Below are 23,171 nucleotides of genomic sequence, written 5' to 3'. Positions count from 1 at the left end.
CTACAAAATGAGTACTACCTCTTATACCAGTAGCCCATTTCTCCAAAGAAGACATTCTTACTTATAGCCAAAAAGCACATGAGAAGATGCTCAACATCTTTAGTCATTAGGGAGATGAAAATCAAAACTACAATGAGATGCCACTTCACACCCACTAGGATGGCTAATAAAAAATAACGACCATGACAAATGTTGGTGAGTTTGTGGAGGAATTGGAATAGTGCTGGTGAGGATATAAAATAGTACAGTCACTTTGGAAAACGGTCTGGAAGTTCCTCAAAAGATTAAACACAAAGTTTCCATATGATCCAGCAAATCTCACTCCTAGGTATATACCCAATAGAACTGAAAACATAAGTCCACACAGAAACCTGTAGAAGAATGTTCATAGCAGCATTGTTTATCATAGCCAAAAAGTAGAAACAACCTAAATATACATCAACTGATGAATGGATATATAAAATGTGGTATATCCACACCATGAAATGTTATTTCGCCATAAAAAGGAATGAAGTCCTGATTCATGCTACAACAAGGATAAACCTTGAAAACGTTACACTAAATGAAAAAAGTCAGACAGAAAATGCCATATATCATATGATTCCATTTATATGTGTCCATAATAGGCAAATCTATAGAAATAGAAAGTAGATTAGTGGCTGCCAGGGGCTGGGGGAGGGGAGAATGTAAGTGACTTCAAATGGGTATGGGGTTTCTTTTAGGGAAGATGAAAATGCTCTGGAATTAGACAGTGGTGATGGTTGACAATCTTGTGAATATATTAAAAACCATTGGATTGTATACTTTAAAAGGGTGAGTTTTATGGTATGTGAATTACATCTCAATAAAAAAATTAAATAGGGAATAAAAAACAAGTGTCTGGCATCTAGTACACACTGTCGGTGCCCCATCCATAGCCCGTGCCTTTAACGTTTCAGTACACTGGCCTGGCTTCTTCCTGCCAGCAGCTGCATCTCTTTGCCTGAGGCTTTCTCTGGCTGCTGGAGCCTGCTCTGCCCACACATGCCGACAGGGCAGAAATGCCAGGGAATTCATGTTTGCCGGTGGCTGCTCTCAGCCATTGGCTGATGGGAGTTCATACAGGCATAGCCCAGCTCCCTGCTCCGTTGCGCACAGTAACTATTCCTGGAGTTCTGCAACAGGACTAAGCTCCACTTGCTCCCAGTGGTAACATGCCTGGATACGCACTCTTTATTGTTTCCTTCCCTTCATGGGCTCTCTTCCCGACTCCCCTTCTGGTGTTTCCTGGGACTGCCTCCCAAATAAACTATTTGTACTTGAGTCCTTGCCTTGGCGTCTGCTTCCGAGGCAACTCACATAAAACAGAGACGCTAAAAAATGTTAGCTATTATCATTCACTCCCCACTGTCTACTCTGATCATTTCTCCACCCTAGAGATGAAAGGAATTCCTATTAAGTTCTTTTTGCTTTTAAGGGTTTATACTCATCTGGAGGCTCAAGGCTGCTGAAATATGGAAAAACAAAGGGCTAGGAGCTTCTGCATTTGTTTTAAAAAATGACATGAGGTTTCTACACTATCAGTGACAATAATGACAATAATGATATTTCAGCAGTGACAAGGCTGCTGAAATATGGAAAAACAAAGGGCTAGGAGGTTCTGCATTTGTTTAAAAAAAAGACATGAAGTTTCTACACTATCAGTGACAATAATGACAATGCATATGAAAAAGCATCAATAAATGAGAATTATTATTAATACTAATAATTCTTGATTTTCAACTCAAATATTTCATGTCAATAGTTCTTGTGACCATTATATTCCTTAAAAACTTATATGTCAGAGAGAAGGCATATATGTCATATTACCAGACCCAGTTTACAGACAGATGATTCAAGGAGCAACATCCTCTGTTAAAACTACAGGTAAACCAGTGGAAAGACAGGCCCAGAAGTCCAGCATATCCATGTTTTCTCCCTAGGCCCTCAGAAAAATATGTCAGTGGATCACTATTCTGCTAAGAACCTTTTCCCCAAGAAGGCCTTCAACTTAATGACATAGAATACTGATTTACTATTTTCTCAAGTCTCTAGGAAGCAGAATCTCTAAGTTTCCAGGCTATGTTCTAGCTAGCTTGGCATTTAACTTAAATCCTTTCTGCTGTGGCCCAAATCCACTAATTTCATGCTCATTGAGAGCCAACTGTACACCAGACCCTGTGCTAAATGCAGGGCTACAATGGTGAGCAAGTCATAGAGCCTGCCCTCAAGGGGCTCACAGCCTTTGGGTCTGGGCACTGGTGGTGAAAAGAAATAGGAGGTTTTTTAGACTATGCTCATTTGCAAACCACTTCCAACACATTTGCAAACCACCACTCAGCTGATTCTAACTTATAAAGCAATTTACCAAGTTGTAACCTACATCTGTTGGGGCATATGGGCCCCACGAGGACTCCGTCAGGGAGCTGTATGTATCATGGTTTGCGTAATACAGGTATACAGGTATATCGTTCGGGACCTTATGGGACAGAGCACATCTCCTTGGTCACCTGGGGAGTTAGGCAGTGTCTGAGTGGTGGAAGGGCCTGGTGGCAACAGGGATACCTGAACCAGCGTGGAGGCTGCAACTCACCTGGTGCTTTTGGAGCTCCTCAACATATCTGGTCATTTCCTCCTCTGTATGGGTCTGGGCCCCCTTCTGATTCTTTCCTGTAAGAAGAACCAAGGCTCAGAGCAGTGGTGGCTGAGGGAGGCCAGTTAGGGATCGCCACTAATATCTACCTTTTAGGCTCTCAATTTCATTTCCCATTTACCATATGGAAGGTGAGGTGAATTACCCACATTTTTCTAACTATAAAGTGTCCCAGTGCAATGGACACCTCCAAAGTAATGTGCGTGGGTAGTAAGTGACTGGGCCAGGGTTCAAATCCAGGCCAAGGGGAGACGGATGGAGCTGGGGTTCTAGAAAACTTTTCTGAAACATCTCTTTGTAGAAGGGTGATAGTGGTGATGCTGGCTTGTGCACGGCCCCCTCCTCCCCAAACTCTCCCTGACATCTCTATCTCCCAACCCACCCTGCTCATATCTCAACTATCTCAACTTTCTCTTTTTTGGGGGACCCAATGCTGTTAATTCAAACATGTGTATGAACATGCCTCCTTTTCCTGCTTGGCATGGATGGCAAGCAAGAGTCATTTTGTCTTCCAACCACCTAAGTCTTTGACATATAGGATTTCCTAAGCTGTCATAAGGATTAAGTGGGTTAATATGTAAAGTGCTTAAAAGAAATGCATGTAGTTCTCACTCTTATGCATTTGCTTTCTTTATTATTATTACCATTCTAATCTCTTATCAACATTTGATCTTGTCCTGGGTCTCGAACCTCTCTTGTTCCAAACCTCTGGAGTAACTTTCCAACATAATGCATCTGGCATAAGTGCTTTGCCCTCAATGCTGCCCCCTGAGAGCTCTGACATTACAAGTATGAGCCAGTCTCTTGCTCCCCAGTTTCCTTGCTGGGACCCAGCCACTGCACTCTTCCCCACCATCCCCACTCTGACTTCTCTCATGGTGATTTCACGACGGAAGTTGTCTCCGTGCCGTCCCTTCTTTCTGCGTGAGGTGCACAGCTCACCGTCACAGGTCATGGCTGTGCAGACCCAGTTTCCACAGGCACACACACAGCGGTTACAGTCCACCTCGGTCTCAGCTCCATCAGCATATGTTTCGTCCTCCAGAGCACACTCTGTGGGACCAGAAATAAGAGGCAAGAGTTTAGGGCGAGGGTGGAACAGGACATCTTGGCTATAGTCTGTGCATGTTACCCGTTTCCCAGACAAGACCTGCTTGTCCCTCAGAGGCACCATATCTGAGCAAACGCCACCAACAACCTGAAGATTTTTGGACCTGAATCTCAGCTCGGAGATGCTGGGCTAGCGCCCAGTCTAGAATCGTGGAAGGGAATTTTCTTAGTAAGCTCTGCAGAGTTCCACGATCCCCTCTATCTTGGCCCCCTCTAAATGTCCCCACTCCCTACAACCCCCTCCCTATTTCTTAGGTTAGGCATACTCTTCTCTGGAGGGTTGAAGGCTGGATTGAGACACTTGAGGAACTCTTGGAAGCTGAGTTTCCAGTCAGCATTTTCATCAGACAGTTCAATGAGAGCATCGATACAGAGTCCTCTGAAATGAAACACAGGAGAAACGTGTCAGCAAGACCTCAGCTTCAGTCCCAAAGAAAGGAATTAAGCATCAGGATCACACAGACCTAGGCCTCCGCAGGCGGCCAACGGGACTATTTAAAGAGAACATTTCTACACTGACCTCCTACAACCATTATGCGACCCGACTCCTGTAAGCATCCAACCTTTAGTTTATTATATGGGATGTCAGATCACTCAAGCTGTTCAGATATGCCCAAGATGACTAAAGTTTCCTGGATGGTTTTGTCCACTTGGATTGGCAAATGTTTCACCACCTGCATACCTTCCACTAGCAGTTGCCTTTCCCCATGCTATGCATGTCAAGTCAACCCAACTAGAAAAATCAAACAGAAGTGGTAGGAACAGATGATATGAAATGCATGTGGGATTTGAAAGAACATGAGTTGAAGCCAGCATCACCACTATCACCCTTCTGCAAAGAGATCTTTCAGAAAAGTTTTCTAGAACTCCAGCTCCCTCCGTCTCCCCTTGGCCTGGATTTGAGTCCTGGCTCAACCACTTACAACCCAAATGGCCTTGGGCTAGTTATTCAACCTTCCCACACCTGTTTTCTCATCTGTAAAATGGGAACGAGGAGCCCTCCTTCACTGGGATATTATGGGGATCAGATGTTGAACTTGTAAAATATTACCTCATTTCAGGTTATCAAAATATGAAGGATTTACAAATATTATACTTTAAGGTCATGGGCTATTATTAGGAAAGAATCCTAGAATCTGGGTTTCATGCTTTGAAATCTTTTGAACAAATAGGTGCTTTTCCTATTTTTAATTCTTACCAGTATACTGGAACCACACCAGAAGTTTCTTAGGGGTTAATTTTTATTAATATTTACTCTGGAATAATACCAGAAAAGGAGAGGAACGTGCTTACATTTGTAACAATTAGAGTTCTTTACATGAAATAGCACTGGTTATCTTAAAATCAGAACTAAAGCTATTTTAGACCTATGGTTAAATAGAACATTAAAGTAATTCCTTAAGAAAATTAAACATTAAAACATCACCCATGACACTCAGAAACAACTTTGGTCTGATGTGATCGTTTATTTTAAAATTACATTCTTCCATTCCTTGCAATTTCTGGCCAAAAACAGTAACTACTTGATCCGATATCATAACGTTCACAGAAGAGACCAGGACAGAATCCCTATTTTGCTTTTTACTTCACATCGACTTTGACACTGGTGGCTCCTTTGCAGGTAGGAAGGGGTTCAAAGCTCTTCTCTTATCCAGCCTTCCCTCGTGGACCTCTCCCTTACCCGCTCACTCCACTCACCTAAGCAGCTTGTTGTTCCCCTGGTCTGCATAGGTAGTGATGTTGATGGCGGTTTCATTTTGCTCCACAAATTTCAAAAATTCGCTGGAGTCCAAGCGAGAGTCACCATTATCAAAGTTCTAGAAAGGGGACAAAGTGATCTTTCAGGAATGTTTTGTAAAACCCCAGCTCTATCATTCCCCCATTCAGCTTGACCCATCTCTGGTTCATCTTGTTCTTGACACTGTCCAACCCTGCTCTGCCCTTTGAGCAAAAAAGGTTCAAAGCCCTGGGGCACCCAGAGAAGGAAGGCACCTGTGCCCCAAGATGAGAGAGTCAAAGTGTCTGGGCAGAGGTCACTGAGGGCCTTTCAATCCTAGACCCTGCTCAGGATGGCAGCCTGAACCTAGGCCTGCAGTGTCCAAGGAGCCCGGGGGTGCTTAAGAGGTCTCTGTAGCCGCATCCCTGACCCTGTTCCAGACATTCTTGACTTCACTCCACCACTCCATGTTCTCAAACCCTAATGATCATGGAAGAAACTTGTGAATCAGAATCTGTGTCGGAGCCCAGGATGTGTATTTCTAACAAGCTGCTTGGGAACAATGGTGCAGGTGACCCTCAGAGCTCACTTTGGGAATCACAGGACCATTTCTTGCTGCTTGAATTCCAGCCTCCCTGGCCTGCTCTCAGTGCTTACTTCTCACACTGGTACACCTAGCTGAACTCATCAGTGAGAAGTCAAAGGCAAAGGCCGCTGCATGTTATTTGCATTGATAACCTCCCCTTGGAGGTGGTGCAAGCCCCCTACCCCTCCACCCTATGCTGCAGGCTACACTGTAGATGGTGCAGCCTGTCCTCATGACCCAGCTCACACCCCATGAGCACAAGGCAAGGGTGTAGTGAGCTCAGTACTGTCCTCCCTTTGGCAAGATGCTAAACTGAGACCTTAGCCATCTGGGACAATTCAGGATGCCCAGGCCCCAGCCGCAGGAGGAGGGTGGCAATTTCAAGGCTCTGATCAAAGTCCAAGTTGGATAACTGCTGCTCTCCTAAATAGTTCTAGTGGAAAAAAATTTTTTTTCAAAATTCTTTCCCTAGGCTGCCTCATATTGCTACCCTGGGAAATAGTCTGCACCCCCATGTTACTTTCAAAGTGGCTCCCAGGCGGTGGAAGGGATTCTGGAAGAAAAGTCTGACCAGGTGGAAGGGAAAGATACAGCTACTGACTGACTCTCCTTGCATGACTCATGTGTCATGTGCATTCTACACTAAGGTTGTAAATCTTTCCGTGGTATGTATGACGGGTACGTATAAAACAACCCTGTAGGCCTTTGCTTAATCCCTAGTTATCATTCTCATCGTAATTCCTAGGAAAAGGTCTCAGATCTCTGGTCACTATACTTATACCCTGGCTCCAATTTCAGCCCTGGCCACCAGGAATTCAGGGTGTGTGTGTGTGTGACACGGTCATAAAAGGCTCTTTCTACCCGGTCTTCCCCTCTTCACTCTGTTACGCTTTTGTCTAAAAATTGTGACTGAAACACCAGTTGAGATGAGAGTCTGATTCTGGTCTTATCCAAATTCCGATTAGATTTGTTTTGCAACTGATTTTGATGTAAGGAATGCCGACTGGGCTAGAGGGCAATTCACTGGTTCAGAAACAGTCTCTGTGAGATACTGATCTCTCAGCAACAGGCAGCTGTCTGCCTAGTGGGAAGAAGCCTCCCTTTGAAGATTGCACCATATGGTTCTTTGATAATCATCAACAAGTAGATAGTGAAAACCCTGTTTTCTCGGAAGACACTGGGAAGAGTGAGCATTTGTTTGTCAGTCAGGAGTAAGCTTTCTTGGTTAGCATGAGAATGCCCTACAGAAAAGCTACTTTCTCAAGTGGCCTTGCAGTGTTTAGATGGGAGCCTATTAGAGAGAGTTACTGCCAGAGGAGGTGGAGATGTGTGGAGGGGGTGTGTGGCCCTGGTCCTTGAGAATCAAATTAACAGCACCTGCCAGTGATGCCCACAGCAGGGTACCATCAAGGGGCCACCAGAACGGTTACAAGGTCCCAGGAGGTCTCCTGGAAAGAGCATCCTGGGCCCCACGGCTCCTGGGCTGTAATGACCACGGCAAAGTCACTGCTCACGACCGACCCAGCAAGTGCTGTTCACTTGGCTTTGGAAAAATCATTTTCTTTTAAGTAACCTTCTGCTCCTGTCTGACTCTCCTGGCTCCTTTCTGTAGACAAGGAAACACCCCTGCCCCCAGGGCTCTCTAATGTGGGAGTAGTTGAGAGAGAAGACAGAGTGAGAGGCTGTGCTTTCTCTTCTCAAACACTTGGAATCCAGAGAGATTTACTTTCTGTCACAGAGAGAAACTTCTACCTAAGGACGGTAACGCAAATGAAGTCCTAAATGACCAATATCCTACTTCAACCCAACCTGGTATGTTTCCATCTGTGGGGTCCATGATGCCAGTTAGAAAGAGGAAGCCACAGACTAGGCAGGTGTTGACCACATTCAGTGGCCACAGAGGTGCCAAGATGTCCCTTGTGTGTGTGTGCGTTGCCCCCGAGTCCGGGCTGGCTAGGCCTGCGACACACCCTGGGGGCATGTGAGGGCGTCCGTCTGGGGATGAGCCTCCAAGGGCACCTACCCAGAGATGTGTGTGTCTGTAAGTGAGGGGGTCTTTTGTGCAGGTGTGGGAATGCGGGCGCCTGAACGTGTGTGTAGGATGTGTCTCTGTGTGGCATGCACATCTCTGTATGTGGTGTATGTACGTCTGTGTTTCTGTGTGTGTTATGTTTATGAGTGTGATGTACCTATGTGTGCGATTATGTCCTTATCAGTCAGCAGGAAGAGCGCCATTAACTGCTTCTTCCAGCAACTGTCTCAAGCTCTCTGAAAGATCTCCACATCATGGCAGCCTTACTCATTGCTAAATACTATCCCCTCCCTCGTTTTCCTCTTTGAAAGCAGCATCTTTCCTCCCTCCAACTGGAACGATCTGTTTCTTCAGCTAAACACAATGGGAACAGCAATATCTAGGTTCATGAAGAATTCTGGACCCATGAAACACCAGTCCATTGACTCTCCTCAGATGAAGAGAAACTCTGCAGGCCATGGATGGTCAAGTTAAAGACTTAGAAAAGGGCTTCCCTGGTGGCGCAGTGGTTGAGAGTCCGCCTGCCGATGCAGGGGACATGGGTTTGTGCCCCGGTCCGGGAAGATGCCACATGCCTCGGAGCGGCTGGGCCCGTGGGCCATGGCCGCTGGGGCTGCGCGTCCGGGGCCTGTGCTCCGCAACAGGAGGGGCCACGGCAGTGAGAGGCCCGCGTACCGCAAAAAAAAAAAAAAAAAAGACTTAGAGAAAAGCCAAACTGGGTGGGAAAGAGGCTGAAGTGGCCTGGGTCTGGGTATTGGCAGGCAGCTCTACAAGGTGTCATATGGAGGATGGGGATACAGCCTGGCCATATTTTTCATGGACAGGCTCTCCAAGACCTTTGTGGCTTTAATTGCCCAAAGGGAGCAGCCCATGTGTGTTAGATCCCAAAGGCTGGACTCCTGGAGTCCCACTGTCTGTCACAGCTTCATGGAATGATCTGTGAAGAAACTCAGGGACTCTAGGCAGGTTTATGTTTCCTTGTGGTCTGGGAAGATGTGATCAGGTAATGGAAGAGGAAGACTCCCTTTCTCCGGGCTGAACAGTCTTTGACTCCAACTCTGGTTTACCTTAAAGTACTTGTCTAGGATTTCACTGTAGTTGCTGCCTTTAGAGAACCAGCCATCTGGGATGATCTCCGCTTCCAGCCACTGGATAATGCGACGCCGGAGTTCATCGCGGTTGGACTGATAGCAAACGACTGCAGGAAAGGGGAGAGAGGTCAGCCGAGCAGTGAGGACCCCAATGTCACCCAGCACCGCGTACATGGGGACTCAGTGCCCAGGAGTCTGCATGTGTCATCTCACTGAATTCTCACAGCAATCCAGGGAAACAGGATCATCACACACATGTACAGAGGAGTCAGCCCAGGGTACACACTAGAAAGTATCTAACCCAGGATTCAAGCTCATGTCTAAAAATATAAAGTTTGAGAATGTTGAAACAGAGATTATGTTGCTAAGGCGAGAAAAAAGAAAGAAAAATAAAGGACATTTTCATTAACTTTAGGAAGCTGAGGGGAAAAAAAATCAATCAATCAATAGAACAGCTCTCTTGGCTCAAAAATGAGCTGAAATAATAAACGAATAAGTGAAAACATTACAATTCTTTATGCACTGGATTTCTGATTCTTTCTATATAGCTTTTCGTCTCTCTCACTTAAAAACTTCTCCCACTTTAAATTTTATACTTTATTATGAACAACAGAAAATGAGGCCAAGGAAGGGCATGTTGAAGCCCTGCTCTGGAGAGCTGTTCATTGTAAGCCACATGGCAACAACAGGTGGGGCTGAGAGTCCAGTGGATGGGGAAGCAGAGAAGGGAAAGCCTTGGCAAAAGGGAATTCCTGGAGGCAACACATGTTGGGATGTGAAAAGGGCACTGAGCCAGGGAAATGAAACTATGGGCACTTTCCCCCACTCTGCCACTTCCTAGCTGTGTGACTCAGGGAAATTCACTTAACTTCTCTGAGCCTAGATTTCCTCATCTATAAGGTAATTATAGTAAAAGCTACTTCACAAGGTTATTGTGAGGATCTAAGGAAAAGTGTATGCTAAAGGAGTCTGGTAACTATAAATCATGAGGGAATTTTAAATTTGTATTCATAGAAAACCATGGAAAGAGTCTCACTGTCATTTCCAATCACCCCTTTCAAAACGAGTTGTCCTATCTGATTCTCCTTGTTCTGTGACACCCGCAGGTCTCACAGAGCACTGAAGGAGGGACTTGGTGGCTTTCCCATCCTTGCAGTTCAATCATTACTCAGCAAAAATGGAAAACACAGCCAACATTCTGACCCAACCAGCTGCTTCCCGTGACAAGCACAAAAAAATGCAGTTGTGCAGCTTTTGTGAGCTATGTTGAGGAGTGACTAGTTCTGGGTCACAAGTTCTGACACACTGAAGATCTTGTGAGCTTTGGCAGGGATTGTGGAACATGGGATTTCCTCCCTAAGATGCACACCGTAGAAAAAACAGGCACTCACCTGGGCTGGCAGATGGACTTACAGATTTCTTCTCTGCAAGACAAAAGGAGAAAATGCATAATGCAAAGTGAAGAAAAAAGAAATTTCTGTGTATTGCTAGGATTAAAACTGCCCACATTAAGGGGGCCACTATATCTTTCCATCACTTCGTCTTGAGTCCTTATATCCTCTCCTTCCAGGTCCCACGTTTGGGGATCTTTGCTTCCCTGCTTTGTTTGACATTTTGAGGCCACTGAGTTACCCTCCTGATCTCACACCTCCTACTGTTAGCTTGCGGGGGGCGCGGTGCTGCTGGGAGTTTGAGAATTCATACAGAATCATTATGGACAAAGAAATGGAGACCAACATGTGGGAAACAGCTTCTTATTTCTCCAAGGAAGTTCAAGGCTGGCCAGGCGGCTGGTGTCTAGGTAGCAACAAGCTTGGGACCCCTTCCCTCTTACCATAATAGCAATGGTTTGAGTGTGAATTAGAGGAAGTATAATATTATCAGGGCTGAGAGGTGCCCAAATTTAAAAAGCATAGGATATGTGAAATTTATCTGCTTTCTAAAAAGGTACAGAATTCAGTTAAATGCTACCATATTATTGACTGTTGATGTGGTTCCCCACCCACTATCCATCTCCAGACAGCACTGAAAGCCACATTGGGAATCTGATGCAGGAAGCACAGGGCAGAGGCCTGGGCCACCCAGGGCAAACCCAGCAGGCTCATGAGCACCAAGGGGATGCCTCTCCAAGCAACTGGGTGGTCTCCACAGCTTTGGGCCCTATGCTCAGGGTGGAAAGGACTCCAGGGGGCCACACTGCTCCGTTCCATGGCTCCCCAGCTGGAGCTGTGATGTGGTGATGAGAGCACTCTTTACCTTTGCAGTGTCCATCGTAATCGACCTGGATTTTGGATCCAGTGAGGCAGGCATCTCTATGCAGCTCGCAGTGGTTGAGGTAGGTCTTGCTGTTGCTGCCACACACAGGCCTCTTGTGAGGTTTGCATTGCTGAAACAGACCGCGGAGGACGTTGGTGCAGTTAGGGCTGAGTTTGTGTGTGTGCACGTGCACACACACACACACACACGCACACGCACACAGAGCCATCTTGTGAGGGGAGTCCCCACCAGCAGAGATGCCTTCTATCCTGCCAGGGCAACAGGGAGCCTCAGCTCTGGCATCAGTGACCTTACCCCACTCATTGTTAGAGGGACCACATCACCTTGCAGCCCCTCGTGGTGCTCTGTGCTGATCCTGGCCCAGGGTCATCTCTTCTACTCAATGAAAAGAAATAAATCCCCCCTACTCCAACCCTATCAAATTAGCAGGAAGGGCATTTTATTCGAAGTCAGGAATCTGGATTATCTATCACTTTATCACTTTGTAGAAAGTCAATCAATGTCTCTGGATGATCTAAGATCCCTTAAAATTCCAACATTCTTTTTTTTTTTTTGCAGCACGCGGGCCTCTCACTGTTGTGGTCTCTCCCGTTGCGGAGCACAGGCTCCGGACGCGCAGGCTCAGTGACCATGGCTCACGGGCCCAGCCGCTCCGCGGCATGTGGGATCTTCCCGGACCGGAGCACGAACCCGTGTCTCCTGCATCGGCAGGCGGACTCTCAACCACTGCGCCACCAGGGAAGCCCTAAATTCCAACATTCTACGACACAAAACAGCCAGAGCTGGGAATGTGGAGAGACTGAAAGACAGGCACATACAGCTCCCTACCCCCCATCACCCCAATTCTTCACTTATTCCAGGGTCTAGCTACAAGAATCTTTGCTCTCTGGCTTTATTTAGTATTTTGTTTTTCTCCTAATCTCACAACAGTTGCTGTGAGGCAGGGGCAGGGGGTGCCTGGGTCTTTGTGAAGTACTACACAGTAAATGAACTAAGGTTCACTTGGCAACCTGATTCTACTTTGGCTATACTATATAAAGTGCCATTGTGACAGGCAAGCTCAGTTTCTTTAGACTTCATGATTTTTTTTTAGTTTCTTTTAAATTTATTTAATTTAATTTATTTATTTATTATTTTTGGCTGTGCACGGGCTTTCTCTAGTTGCAGCAAGCGGGGGCTACTCTTTGTTGCGGTGCGTGGGCGGTGGCTTCTCCTGTTGCGGAGCACGGGCTCTAGGCGGGGGGCTTCAGTAGTTGTGGCACGTGAGCCCAGTAGTTGTGATTCGTGGGCTCTAGAGTGCAGGCTCAGTAGCTGTCGTACACGAGCTTAGTTGCTCCGCGGCATGTGGGAGCTTCCCGGACCAGGGCTCAAACCCGTGTCCCCTGCATTGGCAGGAGGGAAGCCTGAGACTTCCATGGTTTTTGAAAGGGGTAAGGGGGGAGCAAGTTCTGCTCAGACCTAACAAAGGCACTAAAGTAAAAATGAGCAGCTGTGGTAAAAGAACACAGAACCCTGGAACTGGAAAGTAGCCCAACCTTTCCAACTTATAGACCAGAAAACCAAAGCCCAGAAAGACAAACTTCTTTTAACCAATACTTACCACTGGGTTCTTACCATGTGCTGGCCCTGAGCAAAGCCAAACATGGTCTGTCTTTATGGCATCCAGTGGCAACTAATTTGTTTAAAATCACACAATGATATATGGCCGAGCTGAGGCTAGACACCAGGTTTCTGGACCCTAAATGGCCACGTAGTGGCCAGGAACACCACTAGTGAGGACATCCCAGAGTCCCCAGCAGATTTGGTTTGCAGGTTTCTGAGTTGGGGACTTCCTTTCTGGGACAATGGGTCAGGATCTTTCAACAGGGCACTAAGGTGGGTGTATTTACGTGTAGAATTACAGATGAATTTCCAGTCTTGGGTTCATTTGACAGAAAGGGGAAAAAAGGGCACACATCCAGGTTATTTATGTTTGCCAAGAGCAAGAATCCTGCCTACAAAAGAAGTATTTCTTAAAAGGTCACTTTGTTTTTTAAACTTCATTAAAAACAAAACCAAACCTGAGAAATCTGCATTCCATCTAGTATTTTAAAATATGCATATCCTTTGACCTAGCATGCCCCAGTGGGACTCTTTATCCTACAGAGATAAAGCCAGCAGCATGTAAGAACATTTGTAGAAAGATGTCATTGTTTGTAGTGGCAAACAATCCATGAAACAACCTCAATGTCCATCTTCTATAGGAAAATGATTACATAAATCTGGTTCCTGTACATCACTAAATATTGATCTATTAAAAAATGAGTTAGAACTATATATGCTGACCTAGAGGGTTGTTGTTATATATTAATGAGTATAAGATACAAGTTGCATATATCTAGATCTGTCTATATTACGATCCCATTTTTGTATAAAATAGGGGGAAACCCTATATGTTTATAGCTGCATAGAAAAAAAACCCGTGTGGAACACCTAACTGTTTATACTGGTTATTTCAGACTAATGGGATTTGAGGGTTATGGGGAAGATTATTATATTTATGTTTGCATAAATGTCTGTACTACTTGACTTATAAAAAGCAATTGTTAATTTTGTAATTTAAAACTCTTCTAAAGCTAAACATTTTTTAAAAGGAAAAATATCCCTACATTCACATCTGATTTTTAACTTCTGAGATAAAAATTTCACTTCTCTCAGATAGACAAGGTGTGCTTTTATAAAGATGATGAAATCGTTGGCACTGCTCTGCAGACTGGTAGCTCCAGCGAGATAACCACACTCTGGCTCCCACCCTCGGGACTTACCTCGATGCAGAGGCAGGTGGGCTCTCCCTTCTCTGTGACTGCACATTCCCGGCCGGCTCCACAAAACACATTGGCACAGATCTTGGATTTGCTCCTTGGTTCCTCCTAAAACACAAAATCATCAAGGAAACCCTTGTGTCAGTGAGATGAGCCCATCTCCGGATGAGCCAATGGTGGTGATTATGTCTCAGCCTCGGGCCGTGGCCTAGAGTCGAGGCTCATGGTGCTGAAGGGTCCTAAACAGCCAGAAGTTCTCCCCAACAGCCAGCATCAGTCTTGCTGGCACTGCTCCCTCTCAGGCCCAGCTCCCTATGAATCTCTAAGATTGTTTCTCAAAGAGCAAGAGCTTCTTTCTTGCAGGCTTCCTTTCTTCTAAAACGTTTATTGAGCACCCATTAAATGCCAATACTAGGCTAAGGACTGGAGATAAAAAGGCATAGTCCCTGTCCTCAAGAAGCTCCATGGCTATCCAAGGAAACAGACTAAAGAGACCTCTAGAAAGCAATGAGCAAGTGTTAACAACAGGAAGGTGAGACTCAAACAAGACTTTCTGAAGATAAGATGCCTTAACTGACTCCTACAGGATGAGAAGAGCAAGCTAGGCAGAAGTGGAAATGCTTGAGAGAAATACAGATATCTGAAGGACCAAAATCTCACTGAGCAGTGTTCAAGGCACTGCCATCTCAAAAGGCAAAAGAAGGATGGTTAAACCATTGGAAACATGGATCTGCTATTATTCGACATGGTCTTATGCAGCCCCTGCCCATATCTGCCTCTGGCTTCAAGACCAAGAGGGCCAAAGAATCACGTGACAGACAGACCTGTTCTCAAACCACTTGTGGTCAGACATTTGTGTTCAGACATGTGCAGCAAAACTGACAAGGCAGGGAATGGTCCCAGTCTGTGCCACTGACAATGTGGGTGTTCACAGGCACTAATCTGTCAGTGACACAGTCCTTCCCTCCTATTAATTGGTGGCAGAAAGCTAGTCCCACCTCATCTGCCACTCAGGTCAGCAGTAGTGGAGGCTGAACGAAGGAGAATGTGATTTCTTGAGCCCTTTTCTTGACTGCATGGGTAGGCAGTCACCAGTGCCTCCAGGCTTCTGCCCACTGGGGTAGCATTGGCCGTGGAAGAACCAACAAAGATGGCAGAGGCTGGGATGGGGTCGTGGGACTGGCTATAGTAAAGCTGGGGGATGGAACCTAAGATTCCATCCTTCAGGCCGTGTCTGCCGTGTCATGCAGAAAACTCACACCCGCAAAGCTTGTAACTGTAAAATTCTTATAGTCGGTAAATGTTTTACATCCAAGAAAAGGTCAAAGAAAGCAATAAACAAAGTGGATGTTGAGGGCTGAGAGGGTATGTCCAATACAAGTTGGTCTGCTGCCACCCGGAGGCTGCTTTGCAAACTCTAGGTTATTTTCTCTCTGAGCCAGCTTGCCCGTCATGCAGGGCTCCCATTGGTCTAGAAACCCTTGCCATGCTCGCATTTCATTGGTTCACAAGCTGTTGCTAAACCCATTCTCTTTTGGATGTTGCTAAGGCGAATTCAATAAAGCTGGCAGGGAGCAAAGAAAGAGGAAGTAATTCCCAGCAGGCTGGGGGTACTGGAGAGCTGTTGTTTCCTATACCAGGAGTGGAGATAAAATCTAGTATATTCTCCAGGCAGGGCCCTCTTGGAAACTCCCTGGGAATGGCAAGCAGCTCTAAAAATGAAGAGGAAAAGGCTATTGCTGACCAGTGTAAAAAAAAATCTCACATAAGACTACCTTCTCCTCTCCCCCTTCATGAAACAACATGCTGAGGGCTACAGACAAATATATACCCCCAGTGAGTGTGTCACGTGAGTTAAAGACACACTACTGCATAAAAAAGCATGCTCAGACATATGCCTACACTCAAAGACACACCAGCAGACAGTCCCACAAGCCTTTACCACTTACTAGCTGTATGTCCATAATTAGTCACATCAATTCTCTGAGCCTTGCTTTCTTCATCTGTAAAATAGGGGTAAATACCTGCCCTACCTTGTGAAGATGAAATGAGATAATATATTTGGAACTGCATCATAAACTGTAAAGCAAGCTGCTTGCTAAGTATTATTCATTTTAATGATTATAGAGTTTCCTGAAGAATAACCTGTGGCATTTACAGAGCCTATTTTCATCTTATGTTTGTTTTTAGTGAGTATTAAAAATAAAAGCTTTTACTGATAGGTCGAACTCAACCCAAGTCATTTTTCAGAAATAATTCTCAAAAACCCATTTAAAGAAACAGATACCCTTTACATAAAATATAATGACTAATAATTGAATAGTACTACTAAAATTTACAAAGCGTTTTCATACATACAATTTCATCTTACTGTGGACAGCCCTGCAAAAACATGCGTATTATTAACCACATTTTATAGATGAGGAAACAAAATGGGAAGGTCGAGTGACTTGCCCAAGGTCCCACAGCTAAAAATGAGGAGCTAGGATTCCAACCCAGATCTTCAGACAATAGGTGACTAAGCTCCTATTTCTAAATGCCTGGCGCCCTGCTAAGTGAATTTCATTTTACAGGATCTTATTTAAGCTCTACGACAACACCGTAAATCAGACATCATAACTATCCCCATTTTATAGATGAGGGAACTAAGCCTTAAGAGCTTAAATAAGTAGAAAGTGGCAGAGCTAGGGTTCTACCCAACCAAAGGGAAAACTATTCTTTTATATTTGATTTATTTTCATATCTATAAGATTGAAAATTAAAAAAATTATGATGGGGATTTGATTTGCATAATTAGCCAATGTCAGGAGAAAGTGCTCAAGGCTATGACAGAGTTAGATTTGATGTCCACCTCCCACCTCTGCTCCTTACTTGCCATGGTTGTGGGCAAGGTACTCTCTTTAAACCTCAGTTTCCAGTGTGTAAAATGGGAACACTAATCCCTATGAGGACTGTGGGAGGGTTCTATGAGATGTACTGCATGCAGCACAGTGCCTGTCACACAACAGGAAGCGGCCGTTATCACAGAGGGCAACTGATTTTCATACAATTTTCCCACCGTGATGCTGTCATCACCTTGGGCTGTCAAGTCCCCAACCATCCTTCCTTACACTGAATGATAATACTGAGAGCAGCACTGACCGAATGGAAAAAACCAAGAGCCTAACAACCCTGTTATCGTGTCTGAAGACCACAGAGAAATGCTAGCTAAACAGCATTCCTCTTTGCAGGTGGCACATCTGTCAATAGGGGGCAATCTCTCTCTTTGTCTTACGGAGCTTGGAGCTGCAATGCAGAAGCGCAGCTTTGGCTTCAGCAGCTCCTCCCAGCTCCGTCCTCCCAATCGACATGTGACAAAGCGGGGTGGGAGAATGGGCGGGTGCCCTGAGGGCATCAGGACACCAAGAACCAGGGATTTGCTGACTTGGGAAAAAACATCTAACCTGAAGCCCTCACAGCACACCAGCCCTCTATTCTGCCCATTCACAGGCATGCTGTCATGTAGAAATCAATAAGGCAGAAAATTTTCTTTGTGTCATTGAAAGCCCTTCTCCAAGCCCTATGTTTTCTGGGAGCAGGGATGTCAGGAGCATCCCTGAGGCTCCTGAGAAGTTCCTCAGAGGGTTAGGTGCTCTTACCTGTCTGCTGAGTGACTGATTCTGAGTGAGGGAGAACATCTTGAGAGGGGATAAACATGGCAGGAACATGCTCAAGGTACAGGACAATGGCTGCCTGGTGTGTGAATGCAGGAAGAGAGAGATGAGGTGGGGCTCGCAGGTGGCAGGGGGCGGGTCAGGCCAGGTGATCCAAGGGGCTCTCCATGGATCTGATGCACAGTGAAGACCCTGGGAAGTTTGGGACGGGGCAGGTGACATGATGAAGGTGGTGCTTTCGAATATTGTGTCTGGTCCCTTCCAGCTTGGAAATACCGACTCAAAGTGCAGGGCAGCCTGGAGAGAGGCTGGAGACAAAAACCTGCCAGGTGTAAGGCCGCAATCTTGTGGGGGGTGACCAGGGCCTAGGGCTAGTATTAATCAGGGCACCTACAACTGAGTGAGGCTCTTCACAGATCTCTTTGTCCTCACAACGTCTGTGTAGGTTTCCATATTTTTAGTTCCATGTAACAGATAGGGAGGAATTATAAGATTCAGAAAAGCTCTGTGATGTGCAGAGTCCACATAACTAGCGAGAGCTGCGTCAGAACTGGAACACAGATCAGCCTGACCCCAGAGTCTTGATAATCCCTTATGGGGAACAGTCAAATGAGCTGCAGGGAGAGGGTACAGCTACAAGGGCTGGTACAGGGAGGAGTCACAGGCGCAGTGCAGTTCTCACAATGGAAAGAAAATTGTCTGCTTTACTACCATAACAATTTTAGGAATTAGGTCCCAAAGCTGTATGAGAATTTCATCTACGTAGAGATAACGACGTTGGCATCTGAATATTCTCTGGGAGCGTGAGGTCGCAGGTATATGAACCGGTTGTCTGAATATACCTGTGTGACTGAGTGGAGAGAGGGAATGTGTTCTGGAAGTGAGGCCACCATGATATATTGAGAAAAATCAACAAAATACTTGCTCCCTATGGAGAAACATCAAGTTTCTAGCTTTATCCTTCTACATCCTCTCCTTGACTTGCTTTTATGTTGCTTTCATTATGTGTCGCAAGCCATGCTCTGGGGGTTTGGTCTCATGTTCATCTGCACACTTCAAATTCTCCTTGGTAAAAGATGACCGAGAACATTGCTGACTTTTACCAGGGAAAAACGTCCTCTCTGAGCCACTGCATGGTGATAATGATACTTTCTGTTTGAACAGCAATTTTGACGAGTCTGTAATTTTTACTGTTACTTTTATTTTCAAAACCTTTTAGGATAGGCAGGCAGGGGTTACTTCTAAGCCCCCTCCAGATGTAACATCCTGTGATAAAGAAGAAATGGAGGCTCACAGCTGTATTGACTGGTCCAAGACTTCATGGGTACAGACCTGGGTCCTGGCCCAAGGTCTCCAGACTTTATTTCCAGTCCTCTTTCCACTAAACCACTTTGCCTCTCTACAAATCAGAGCTAGAAAAGGTATTGTCTTGGATCCAAGGTCTAAAAAAAAAAAACAAAACAGAAATTATCTTTGCACTTGAAAAAGATCCTTTGCAAGCCATGGGAAAACCAGTTATTTGCAAAACCACCAGTAGAGGTGACAGGGTGTCTGAGTCTCTGGGCTGACCAGCACTAAGCCTGAACATAAAATATGCTTTGAATGTTTAAAAGAAGTCTTCTGAAGTAAAACAATTTCTGGAAGAACAGTGTGCTTTGGCAGGGGAGGAAGCTTATAAGCAAAGCCATAAAACTGTCAGCTTAATATACCATCATCATTTCACTAATGTGAACTGGGTTGGCTCTGTCCCCTCCATCCCTTTTCTCCTTCCCAACTTTCTTTTTGAAAAAAAACAGCCCTACATATGCCAAGGTGGAATTTTGGCTCCCCTTGCCACTATTCTGTGACAGAGCGGCTTTGCTGACATGAGAAAGGCGCTCCTTGCTTTGCCAGAATTAGTCATGGAAACTTCACAGGAACACCAGGGCCCCTCAGATATGCTGAGCACCAGAGCTGGGGACAAAGGAATTCACAGAACTGGGGAGAGCAGGAGACCTGGGTGGGGCACAGGCTGGGACGGCCGTTCTGGAATGGAACCCAGTAGCACAGGCTTGAGAAAGCCAGGAAGAAAGCAAGGCCACTTCAGGACCCTGAAATATGGCTGGAGCATCATGTGACCTTGCTCAATTCTCTGATTCTTTTTCTCTGAAGAGTGTGTTGCTGCGTCCTACATATTCCAGGAAAGAGGAGGAAGGAGTGACTTCTAGCAGTTGCTCTGATGCGCTTGGCAACAGGCACTGTGTTTGTCCCTCCCTCGTGGGTGCTCACAGCCAATCCCTCATCTTAAGGTTTAGGTACCAGGGCCAGACCCAGGTTTTGTGGGGCCTGAAGCTTAAACAAGTTGAGGGGGCCCCCCTTAATAAAAAGAATACACCACTATGACTGCAAAATTGGGCACAGGGCTTTGGAAGTGGGCCTTACAAGTAAAAGGACCGAAAATGAAGCTTAATTAGCTTCTCAGTCAATCTGACTCACCATAAACAAGAAGGCTTTGAGGCCTTTAGTCTGTCAGTCAGAGCCCTATTTAATATTTTATGCACACGAAGTGTATCTCAAGTAGACTAAACGCCTGCACATTTTGGCTTCCCACAGACTCACCACATTGTCTTGCCAGAGAAAAATGCTCAGTAAACGTTTTTTACATTAAATGTCATTTGGGGTCCTTCAGGTTGGTGTCAGTGTCAGTGGCCAGCGACAATGCACTCAGGATGTTTGGGGTAAGGCATGGCTAAGCTTCATGATATCAAAATAAGGGCTGCAACACCCCCAAGAGGATTAGCCTTAAGATTAAAAAAAAAACAAAAAACCTCTATTATGGATCTGTCATTCAAGAATTATCTATTTTTTCATTGTATTAATTTCTATGTCCAGCCTCTATCATAGCTTACAGGATAGCACATTTTCTACTCATTATGTGATAATGTATTGTGTGCCTGGAAATGTCTACTTTCAAATTTCAAATGGGACAAAGCTGTTTACCTTAACCACTGTCTTTGTTATTTTACAGATTCTGTCACATTCTCCTAAGTGCTGGCCCTGTCACACAAGGATCTACACTGCCATCTTCATATGGAAGCCCTTTCACCTTCCCAGCTGCTCACCTGCCGTCTCTGGAATGCCTCCCCCTCCATATGTTAGGACTTTTTTGAGGTGGCCCAGATACAGCATGGCAGACTGGATGTTTGGTTTCTATATAATGGTAAGTTCAGTTTTCTGCAATGGTCTTGTCCAGTCATAGCATAAACAAATAGTGGCATTTAGTAAGCACAGAGTTAGCAATATGTTAGGCCCTTTCACATGGACTGAAAATAATCTCACAAGGGTCTATGAGGGTAGAGTATTCATCCCTGTTGGCAGTGAGGAGGCTGTAACTCTGAGCTGTGTGTGAGGTAAGTAGGCATTTCTGCTCCCATGCCTTCAGGTCATGGTCCACAGCAATGAGCTGGGTGTCTTCCTGTGGAGTGCCATGCTATCTCCCCAACTCAGGCACATGCAATGACGCCACTCTGACAGGGGCTATTGGGCTCCCCACTATCTGTCAATAGTCTTCAGAGTGACCCCTGGGAATTCCCAAGATAGCGTGGCAGTCTTCCTAAAGGGTGCTTTTTGTAAGTTCCCTGGTTTCACAATTTCACCCTTCAGTTTCATCAGAACCCTGAATGGAAACTTTTAAGCCAGACGACTCTCCACCCTGAATTAGTCTGTTGGGTGTGAGCATGGTATTCATTTTCTGTTTTCCAACCATCTGCCTGAGACTTGTCCATTTTAAAGGACAAAGTAGAGGGTATGGATAGTCCTCTAGGCTTCTTCAGTGAAAGCCAAAGCAAGGAGTTTAAACCTCTCAGAAAGCGTATTTGATAATGCCTATAACAACAAACAAGAAGGATAACAGGGGCTTCCCTGGTGGCGCAGTGGTTGAGAGTCCGCCTGCCAATGCAGGGGACACGGGTTCGAGCCCTGGTCTGGGAAGATCCCACATGCCGTGGAGCAACTAAGCCCGTGCACCATAACTACTGAGCCTGCACTCTAGAGCCCGTGAGCCACGACTACTGAGCCCGCGTGCTACAACTACTGAGCCCACGTGCTACAACTACTGAAGCCTGCGTGCCTAGAGCCCATGCTGTGCAATAAGAGAAGCCACCGCAATAAGAAGCCCGTGCACCGCAACGAAGAGTAGCCCCTGCTCGCCGCACCTAGAGAAAGCCTGTGCACAGCAACGAAGACCCAACACAGCCAAAAATAAATAAATAAAATAAATAAATTTATTTAAAAAAAAAGAAAAAAGGATAACAGCCTGTGACTAGCATGGTACAAGTCCTGTGGCATATACTCTAAAAGAGTACAGGATGTGGCCTCTGCCTTCACAGAAGTTTCTAACGTAGTCCGGGAGATGAAACTAACACACACAGACCAATGCAGTCCTGAAGTCAATGGGGCTGACCTTAGGAGATGGGTTTCATGGACGAGGTGGGACTCGTCCTGAAGAATGGTAGGATCTGGACAGAAAATCTGTAAGTTTCTGAGCAGGAGGGTTTTGTTTTTTTTTTGCGGTACGCAGGCCTCTCACTCTTGTGGCCTCTCCCGTTGCGGAGCACAGGCTCCGGACGCACAGGCTCAGTGGCCATGGCTCACGGGCCCAGCCACTCCACGGCATGTGGATCTTCCCGGACCAGGGCTCGAACCCGTGTCCCCTACATCAGCAGGCGGACTCTCAACCACTGCGCCACCAGGGAAGCCCTAGCAGGAGGGTTTTAAGAACAGTTGGGTGGTGGTATGTGGGAAGAAATAGGTCAGGAGGAATTGGGGGCACAAGGAAACCAGCTAGAAAGAGTCTGGGGTGATAAGTCTCATGGAAGGTAGTGACATGGATTCAGAGAAAGGAAGAAATCCAAGAGCAATCTCTAAAGAACAAGGGGATCTGGCAACATACCAGACAGAAGAGAGGAAGGAGAAAATCCAGGGAGCTGCCAAGATCTTTGGCTTTGAAGGCCTGGAAGGCTGCTGGTGTGTCTATCAGAGTGGAGCCCTGGGAAGGGGCTGAATGAAAGAGGGGCAGGCAATGATGAGTCAGTTATGGACATTAGTCTAAAGGGACAGTAAAACATCCCACTAAGTTGAAAATAAAGGATTGGAGGTGCACATCTGGACATCATCTGTGTAGATGATGAGAACAAATGAGCTCAGGAGGAAAGGGTGGGAATGGAGGGCTGAGGGCAACTGAGACAAAGGGACA

General features: G+C 45.7%; 1 protein-coding gene across 2 annotated transcripts in view; it reads right to left on the bottom strand.

The window, feature by feature from the left end:
• FSTL1 (follistatin like 1) overlaps positions 1-23,171 on the bottom strand; it is a 51,125-nt gene that overhangs the window by 3,479 nt on the left and 24,475 nt on the right. Inside the window, exons 3-10 of one of the 2 annotated variants that reach the window (XM_033855788.2) lie at positions 14,289-14,393; positions 11,464-11,593; positions 10,599-10,631; positions 9,184-9,314; positions 5,480-5,598; positions 4,048-4,160; positions 3,540-3,724; positions 2,612-2,688 (exon numbers count right to left, since the gene is read on the bottom strand). In XM_033855788.2, the coding sequence (XP_033711679.1) occupies positions 2,644-2,688; positions 3,540-3,724; positions 4,048-4,160; positions 5,480-5,598; positions 9,184-9,314; positions 10,599-10,631; positions 11,464-11,593; positions 14,289-14,393 (861 nt within the window). In that variant the 3' untranslated portion in view covers positions 2,612-2,643. The remainder of the gene's footprint in view (positions 1-2,611; positions 2,689-3,539; positions 3,725-4,047; positions 4,161-5,479; positions 5,599-9,183; positions 9,315-10,598; positions 10,632-11,463; positions 11,594-14,288; positions 14,394-23,171) is intronic. The other variant, XM_004313196.4, reaches the window with a different exon arrangement.

The sequence above is a fragment of the Tursiops truncatus genome, chromosome 4 (assembly GCF_011762595.2).
Source record: "Tursiops truncatus isolate mTurTru1 chromosome 4, mTurTru1.mat.Y, whole genome shotgun sequence".
Lineage (NCBI taxonomy): Eukaryota > Metazoa > Chordata > Mammalia > Artiodactyla > Delphinidae > Tursiops > Tursiops truncatus.
The sequence above is the reverse complement of the archived record's forward strand: the minus strand, read 5'-3'. Positions and strand labels throughout refer to the sequence as shown.